A 9,754-nucleotide genomic window follows, 5' to 3' on the forward strand; every position below is an offset into this window, starting at 1 on the left:
TTATTCATCACCAGTTTTCATTATTTGTCCCCAGAGCTTCTTCATGACATTTTTCACTTCTGCATTTCTCAGGGTGTAGATTAAAGGGTTCAGCATAGGAGTTACTATGGTGCAAAACACAGTCACAGCTTTGTCAATGGGAAAGGAGGTCGTGGGTCTGAGGTAGAGGAATGAACAGGGTACAAAGAATAAGACGACAACTGTGACATGAGAGGCACAGGTGGACAGGGCCTTGCGGCGCCCTTCAGAGCTGTGGGTCCTCAGGGAGCGCAGGATGGCAGCGTAGGAAGCCACCAGCATTGAGAAAGTCAGCAAACACAGTGACCCACTGTTGGCAGAAATCAGGGGCCCCAGAGTGTGCGTGTCCGTGCAGGCTAGCTCCAGGAGAGGTATTAAATCACACATGAAATGGTCAATGACATTGGGGCCACAGAACGGCAACTGAGCCAGGAACCAAATCTGGACCCCTCCATGGAGAAAGCCTAAAGCCCCAGCCATTCCAACCAGGGAAGCACACACAGGTCGACTCATGGTGGTCATGTAGTGCAGGGGCTTACAGATGGCCACATAGCGGTCGTAGGCCATGACAATCAACAAGACAATCTCGGCTCCAGCAAAGAAGTGCTCAGCAAAGACCTGAGTCATGCAGCCACTGAAGGAAATTGTGTTCTTTCCAGAGACCAAGTCAAAGACCAACTTGGGTGCTATGGAGGAAGAGTAGAAGCCATCTATCATGGACAAATAGGACAGAAAATAGTACATGGGAGAACCGAGGGCTGGGCTGGTGAAAACGGTGACTGAGATGAGCAGGTTACCTGCCAATGTGATCAAGTAGAGGATTAAAAACACAGCAGATAAGAGTGTCTGCAGTCCTGGGTTCCGGGTCAGGCCCAGGAGAATGAATTCTGTTACGTTGCTCATCCTCTCCATCAATTCTTCTTGAGTTGTTATTAGCACATGGTTGATCTGGAAAGATCACAGTATTTCTGAGTGATGATATTTTAAATTTGATAGAAAATACTTCATCGTCTCTGTAGCCCAGGTCCCTGGGACTGGTGGAGCTACTCTTTTCACTTACCTCTGATATTTTACAGCTAGCTGGAGAGAAGAATGGGAGGAGTTTGAGTCTCTCCTGATTCATATAATTTAAATATATTGTGACAATACCTTACAAATACCACAATAAAAGCAAGATTTTTTTAATCAGTATTGACATGCAGTTAACTTCTAAATTTTCTTTTTAGCTCTGAATGTCTCACAGACATGTCTTTTACTCTGGGGGACAAATTTCATTGGCAATTCTTTGTAAAGTTATTTTAATGCTTGTCTATTGGAATGAATATTCATAGGTATATGGACACAATATTTTAAAAATTAACTTTGTATCAGACATGAAAAGTACCAATCAAACCTTACTCTATACCAGCTGTATTCTGTGACCCGTTATTCCTTTTTTTCAAAATAATGCACATGCACACACAGAGGCAGAGCTGCAGATGGAGTTTTTGTCCCTTAAAATGCAAAGAAACTATCTTTATAACAGCTCTTTGAGCAGCATTCACTCAACAGCCCTGGATGTTGTGTCTGGCTCAATAAGATAGTTATGCTCACTCTTTCCACATCTTTGAATATGAACATGTAAGTGGTGCAAAGTTCCCTGAAAAGTTCTCAATATTTCTGAAATGAACTTTCTGTGCAGTTGTTCTTTCATCGCACATAGAATGATGCTCTGGGTTAGCAATATTACCCAACTCACATTTTGCTATGAAGTGATATAAGTCAAGAAGTTTTCTTGAGTTTCCTATTGACCAGACAAAAATGTTAGGACCACCTGAAATAATACAATTTCCCCTTGTGGAATAAGTTTTATCAATTAAGATGAACTTGAAGTTTTCATTACTAATGTAAAAATATTGAATATATATAAGAATGCATTTTTTCTCTTGGGAAGTGAGCCTGTATATAGGTTTTCAAGATAGACTACACATTGTTGAAACCAAGATCATAAGTTATTTTATTCATTATCTTTCTTTTTCTCTTCCTTCCCTAATCCTTGCCAAAAATATAACCACATAGTTTTTCCTTAAAAATTTCTGGGCACAGAAGTCAGCATCATGATCTCTCAGGTTTCAATAAAGATGAGGTAAGACAGTTTAGAGTTTTCAGGAAAGCTTATGCCTGAGCTTTTTTTCTCTCTCCATGACTCCATCGATGGTGACTATGGCCAATCATTCTTCAAGATTTAGCTCACAAATCCCGACTTCAGTGTGGTGACACGGAAGTCATGAAAAGAGGGAAGAATTTTTAATAATTACAGAGATCTTCAGGATCAATCTACTTAGTGAGACTTGAATGTTAATCCCAATCTCGTAAAAGTGGCTTTAGTGGTTCTCAGCATCATCTTGCCTGGGAACATTCCAGACAGTGTTTCCTATTGACATTTTCACATCATTATGTCCCAATTCATTTTTAGAGAGAAAGGCTAAGTGTCAATTTACAGAATCTAACTGCAAATATTATTTCAGTGAAATGAAATTGGCTAAGTTAGCCTTCTTAAATTTTGGGGAAAAGAATTAGTTATCACTAACTTGGATCAGTTGGTTGTGGATTCCTCAGTTTCTAGATTAAACCCAGACATTGCTTTCTTCCCACCAGGTATTTGCTCCACAGCTGCAGATAGACTGTAAACTAAGGAGGAGGACAGTGGAATTCTTCTGTCTCTAGACAACTCTCCTGTTTTCTGGATTTACTCAGAAAACAAGCTGCTTTAGTTAGGAAACATTGATAGCTTTCGGATTTAATTTTAACTCACTTTCTGGGCTTATTATGAGATAAATGCATCTTCAAAACATATTATTCAAATGTATACATCAAATTATTCAAATTTGATTCTTCAAAGAAAGAAAAAACTTGTATATGAAATTGTAGAATGTGTGTGAAAGGGAAAGTATTAGTCGCTTAGCTGTGACCCCATGGACTGTAGCCCGCCAGGCTCCTCTATCCGTGGAGTTCTCCAGACAAGGATACTGGAGTGGGTTGCCATTTCCTCCTCCAGGGGGTCTTCCTGACCCGCGGATCGAGCTCCTTTATTCCTGATTTAAGCCCTTCTTCTAGCTCATACTGACCTTGGGAGCAGGGTCTCCCAAACAGACCTCCACCGTGTTGATGCATGGCTCTGTGGCTGTTATTTACCTCAAGGTTCTTGTTTGTAACTCTTTCTTCACTGACTCTAGAGAAGTGTTTAAATAGACTTTCAAAACAGCTCAGGGTTTGGTAATACATTGACCTCCCAAGTCCTCAGAGGATTAGTAATTGGCTCTGTTGGAATATTTGCTAAAGCATCAGCCAAGGACTTTTTTTTTTGCTCCTGTTTGACTCCCACAAACAACATTAGAGACCAGCTTTAGAAATGCTGTTGAGCTTTGGTTAAAAATATACTTCTGGCTATGGGCTTCCCTGGTGGCTCAGGTGGTGAAGAATCTGCCTGCAGTGCAGGAGACGTCGCTGATCCCTGGGTTGGGAAGGTCCCCCGGAGAAGGGAATGGCTATCCACTCCAGTGTTCTTGCCTGGAGAATCCCATGGACAGAGGAGACGTGTGGGCAACAGTCTAGGAGGTTACAGAGTCAGACATGACTGACTCACACACACTTCTGGCTGTAGTTTAGGATGAAACTTAGGTAAGGTAAGTGCAAAGCTTGGTATTAGGATTTTGTTGCTCATTTTGACGTTGGTGACCTTGCCAAAGGATATATGGGGTGATTTTAGGCATAGGTCAGAGTTCAGAGGATGGATTTCTCTCTGAAAACATGAGTGTTTGGTACAATATGGTTAGCCTCAGAGTAGAAATGCCAGTCTGGGCCAGATTATCCTCGGACATCGTGACATGTTTATTAGTGACCGACCGAGGAGACTTAAATACCAGGTTCCCAGCTCCCAGTTAAAAGAAATCAGGGCAGTGGGGCAGACTGAGAGTGAGGGTGGCCGCTAACAGGAGCAGCATCGTTAACCGCTGAGAACAGAACTGAAAGCATTGCTTCTCTCTCTGTTCTGAACTCCAGGAATGCATCAGTTTGGTTTAAAGTTAAAGGCAGGTGAGAAAGAAACATGATTCTGTACAGAGTTCCAGCCAGCTCTTCATCACCTCGAAGCTGAGGGAGAGAAGACTGTATGGAGCATCCTTTCGAGTAATTTAAAAGTCATGAACATTTAAACTATCTCTGGGATGAGTACCTAGGTGACAGAGTCTCATGGTGTGTTATAGAGCTTGTGGCTCTGCCACACACACAGAGAGAACCACAGGAATGTATAGTGATTTTACTGCACTGTATGCTTTCTTGGAGGAGCCTTTGAAAAAAGTCACGCTCAGCCAAGCACGTGTGTATAAAGACACCCAGAGGGAAAGAATACAAACACTACAGAAAGGATGCTGTTTTATTTTTAATTTTTTTAATTTTTATTTTTTCCCATTTATTTTTATTAGTTGGAGGCTAATTACTTTACAATAATGTAGTGGTTTTTGCCACACATTGACATGAATCAGCCATGGATTTGCATGTCTCACCTACCTTTAACTTTAAACCAAACTGATGCACTCCTGGAGTTCAGAACAGAGAGAGAAACAATGCTTTCAGTTCTGTTCTCAACAGTTAACGATGCTGCTTCTGTTAGTGGCCACCCTCACTCAGTCTGTCCCACTCCCCTGATTTTTTTTTAATTGTCATAAAACACAAATAAGATGAAATTTACCATTTTAAATACACACTTGAGTGGGATTAAATACCTCCACGTTGTTGTGCAAACACCTCACCAACCATCTTCATAATGTTTCACCTTCTCAGACTGAAACTCCATGTTCATTAAATGGTTATTTATCATTCCTCCCTCCCCTCACGTCCTAGGCATCACTATATAACTTTTTTTCATGAGGGTCTGCTACTGCTGCTAAGTCACTTCAGTCGTGTCCGACTCTGTGGGAGCCCATAGATGGCAGCCCACCAGGCTCCCCCATCCCTGGGATTCTCCAGGCAAGAACACTGGAGTGGGTTGCCATCTCCTTCTCCAATGCATGAAAGTGAAAAGTGAAAGTGAAGTCGCTCAGTCTCGAATGACTTTTAGCGACCCCATGGACTGCAGCCTACCAGGCTCCTCCATCCATGGGATTTTCCAGGCAAGAGTGCTGGAGTGGGGTGCCATTGCCTTCTCCCATGAGGGTCTAGGTGTCAGTATATCATAATCTGTTTGGGAGAATAGAGGTTTGCTTCTATGATGGGGAATCTTGAGGACATAAGGATTATGTTTATGTGCAGAAGTGACTGAGAAAATCACACTCAGCCAAACTTCTTTGTAGAATACCCCTGTACGAAAATGAAGAAAAACCCTGTAAGTAGGAGAGCTTTGCTTCTGTTTCCTCTTTTTCAGACTCTGATGAGGAGTTGATTGCAACCTTACCACCAATCATCTGGAGTGATGTAATTCACTGGGCACTTTGAGTTCAGGATGTTTCTCTACCTAAGGAGTGGATCAGGAGTAGGAATGGTTATGCTCCCTACCCACAGAAAAGTGCCCTATTGAGAGGCTGTCTTTGAGGAAAATGTCAGAGTCCTTGGGAATTTAGAGAAACGCTTATTCACATAAGTAGAACATGGATTCCATCAGCTTGACTGGTTGGTTGGGGCTTTGTCCTGAGAGGAGGATGCCAGCAGACACAGGATGACTGACCCATAGTGGGACCTTCCTAGCAATGACCCATAATAATTACAATTCTGACTGATCATTGATTTCGAGAAGACAAGAAGGAAACTGCTTTTGTAATCATCCCTATTTTTTTTTCTTCTGGGACACAATCTCTTAGATTTATCAAGACCCAGAGACACTCTGAGAGATAGTGAGGGACAGGGAGGCCAGGCGTACTTCAAGGCAGTCCATGGGGTCTCAAAGAGGGGGCGTGACTTCATGACTGAACAACAACGACACGTGAGTGTGATCTGATAGCTGATAGAACGGTGAAATCATGCAAAAAGATTGCGAATTCAGTAGGAAGAGCTGGTCTCCTAATTTATAGAAGGAAGGATGTATTGGAAAGGGAAATAAGCTAACAATGAGAATTTGGAGGGAGAGGGAAGAGTAGGGATGAGGTTAGGAATAACTGAGGAGGGACTTAAGTGATCACATAGATTGGAGCCAAAGGTACTGTTTCCTTGTTTTGACCCCAGATTGCGTGTGAATGGGGGTTCAGTTAGAGCATAAAGATTAATGACCAAAGGTCAAAATTTTGATAGTTAGCAAACTAAGATTTCTAAGAGGAGAGAAGGCAGTTGCATGCAGAACACACATAGCTACATTGAAATGAAATAGGAACCCTTGCATATCTATTAATAGCTTGCAATAGAGGGCAAAAAGGTGATATGGATACAATTATTGTTGAGGAGGCTTGAGATTAACAGAAAGACTCTGTTTTGGTCCCGGTTTTTCCTGAGAAGCAGAGAGCATAGTATCCTCCTGAGATACATGGAAATTTTGTGGGGATAAAGTTTATAGGAGATCAGTGAAAATTTAGAACCTATGCTAAAAAGAATGTGTGGGAAGAAGGAACTGTTTGGAAAAGCCAGAACATTTGCTCAAGAAGTTTTGAAGACGTAATTTCAAGAAGTTGAAATTTTTGTTGTCACTCCTAGTTAATAATGGGCTCCCCAGGTGGCTGGGTGGTAGAGAATCTGCCTGCCAACGCAGGAGCTGCAGGAGACTCAGGTTAGATCCCTGGGTAGGGAAGATCCCCTGGAGGAAGAAATGGCCATCCACTTGAGTATTTTTGCCCAGAAAATCCCACTGACAGAGGAGCCTGGAGGGCTACAGTCAGCCCATGGGGTCACATATAGTCAGACATGACTGACCGACTGAGCAGCAATACCTAGTTAATAATTTTCTTCAAGATTGCCTTATATCTCAGGTGGAGGGAAAGACATGATTGTGTATGAACTTGTGGTTTAGATACTTCAGTTACTGTAGTGCATTTAGTTCAGTTCAGTTCAGTCGCTCAGTCGTGTCCAACTCTTTGCGATCCCATGAACCGCAGCACGCCAGACCTCCCTGTCCATCACCAATTCCCGGAGTTTACTCAAACCCATGTCCATCGAGTCGGTGATGCCATCCAACCATCTCATCCTCTGTCGTCCCCTTCTCCTTCTGCCCCCAATCCCTCCCAGCATCAGGGTCTTTTCCAATGAGTCAAATCTTCTCATGAGATGGCCAAAGTATTGGAGTTTCAGCTTCAACATCAGTCCTTCCAAAGAACACCCAGGACTGATCTCCTTTAGGATGGACTGGTTGGATCTCCTTGTAGTCCAAAGGACTCTCAAGAGTCTTCTCCAAGACCACAGTTCAAAAGCATCAATTCTTCGGTGCTCAGCTTTCTTTATAGTCCAACTCTCACATCCACACATGACCACTGAAGCAAAAATGCTCTATTTGGACTTGTTTTTGTAAAGATTGTCATTTATTCATTCTGTGTTTTGAGAACGAAGATAACTGCAAAAGTGATGGAAACCTTTTCTCTCCTTGATATTTATAAGTCTTTTAAAAGATGAAATGAGTCAAGGTAACTAGTCAGGAAGGATCGTTTTGCTGTGGCAACAAATGAATCCTGAATTCTCAGTGGCTTATCACTTCAACTCTCATGTTGTGTTCAGGTCAAATTCACTGAGAGATAGTTGCTCCTCTAGGACAGTCCTCTTCCAGATAGCTACGGGTCGACACAGCTTGCTTCACTGGGTGGCCCTGCCATCTCAGTGTGTGTCTTCCAGGCTTGCTGTAGCAGGGAAAAAGAAATGGAAATAGTCCTGGTGAGGAACATACTGACTTCTCAATGTTTAAGCCTAACTGTGACACATATTACTTCCTGTTTAAAAACAAAGGGGGTGGAAAATATGGTAGTAACATATGGATTCTTAGCGATCAGCAAGGTAACACTTGAAAAGAAAACAATCTCCCATTTCAGGGGTTTCCCAGATGGTGCCGTGGTAAAGAGTCCACCTGCCAACGCAGGAGACAGAGAAATGTGGGTTCAATCACTAGGTCAGGAATATCCCCTGGGGAAGGGAATGGCAACCTACTCCAGTATTCTAGACTGGAAAATCTCGTGGACAGAGGAGTCTGACAGACTGCAGTCCATGGAGTCACAGAGTCAGACATGACTGAGTGTCTCCCATTTAGAATAAATTACTTACTAAACCATTGAAGATTAATGTATATGCAATGAACACCTTAGTTATGCCTGTGGAGTCATTTGGGTTAATTCAAGTCCTTCTGAAGGGAGACGTAACTTTGATGGATTTGCAAAACTTGAGTCCTGGCCCCAATTTGGATATCTTTCTTTTATGGGGTTATTTCCTTTAAACTTACACTGTGTCTATATCTCAAATTATTTTCCATCTCATTGGTTTATAATTGGTCTAAAATTTTCCATTCAAATTTGAATGTGCATGCTTTCTGACTTGATTACTTACCTATCACCAACTTAATTTTTGTTTGTATAGGATACTTTTCTATCCATTAGCTAAAGCACAAATCAGTTCACCCAAAATTATTTGGATATCTTTTACAAAAACAGTGCTCCACAAAACTCTGGCTGGGAAATTGTGTGCAAGATAGCTGTACAGCTGTGCCTGGAAGAATTTTATATCCCTTCTTGGCTTTAGACATAGATAATAATTCATTTTGATAAGAGCCCAGATTACACTGTAAAGGGTGCCCCTGGAATTGTGCAGCACTTGGTACTAATTTTGGAATGAGTCCTGTCTTTATGTCACTCTCATTTCTCAAAACTCATTCATTTCTCATTGGTCATCATCTCTCACAATAACAACTCTACCTTGACTACAGTACTAAAACTATTCATTTGAAAAAAAATATGTGGTTGTTAGGACTTATTGTTTATTTAAATATTGTGGTTGTTAAAACTCATTTTAATTATTTGGCCTATTGGTTATGTACTGTATATCTGAAGCTTTACAGAGAATCATTCTACTGAAAACAGTAACTCAAAGTTTTTCCAGCCTCTGTGATTCTTTAAGGTGATTAACAATGCCCCTTTGAGGGCTTCCCTGGTGGTCCAGTGAAGAATCCACCTGTCATTGCAGGGGATACGGTTCAGTCTCTGATCTGGGAAGATCCCACATGCTGAGAAGCAACTAAACTTGTGAGCCACAACTGCAGAAGCCCACCACCATGACTGCTGAAGCCCTGACACCTAGAGCCCGTGCTCTGAAATTAGAGAAGCAGCTGCGGTGAGAAGCCCGAGCACCTCAGCTAGAGAGATGCCCTCGCTCACTGCTACCAGAGAAAGCCAGCGTGCTGCAATGAAGACTCAGTGTAGCAAAAAAAAAAAAAAAAAAAAAAAAAAAAAACCCTGAAAAAATAAAATTAAAAAGTAATTTTTAAAAAACAACATCCCTTGATTAGTGGTAATTTATAGAAGCAAAGAAGTTTCTAATTGAAGAGCTTTAGTCATCATTTAATCAAATCTTGATATTTTATGAAAGATGAACCATTAAAGATTCAGAAAGCAAGGGGGTGAATAATATACTTAAAGTCACATATTTTAACTTCAAAATCATTTTCCTTTCTATTAGTCACTCTTGTCCTTAAGATATGAATAGATTTTATCTTCTCTACTCACAAAAATTATTACCCAAGGCTACTCTTTGGCTCCAGAGCATCTTCATGGCATTTTCACCTCTGAGTTTCTGAGGGTGTAGA

The 9,754-nt window shown here is 41.5% G+C and overlaps 1 protein-coding gene across 1 annotated transcript; it reads right to left on the bottom strand.

The window, feature by feature from the left end:
- Positions 1-930, bottom strand: LOC136175276 (olfactory receptor 4C45-like). Its single transcript, XM_065945592.1, has one exon. It carries the CDS (start codon positions 928-930, stop codon positions 1-3), a length of 930 nt encoding a protein of 309 aa, XP_065801664.1.
- Between the last annotated feature and the right edge of the window lie 8,824 nt (positions 931-9,754).

This window comes from Muntiacus reevesi, chromosome 9 (genome assembly GCF_963930625.1).
Source record: "Muntiacus reevesi chromosome 9, mMunRee1.1, whole genome shotgun sequence".
In the NCBI taxonomy this organism is placed as follows: Eukaryota; Metazoa; Chordata; class Mammalia; order Artiodactyla; family Cervidae; genus Muntiacus; species Muntiacus reevesi.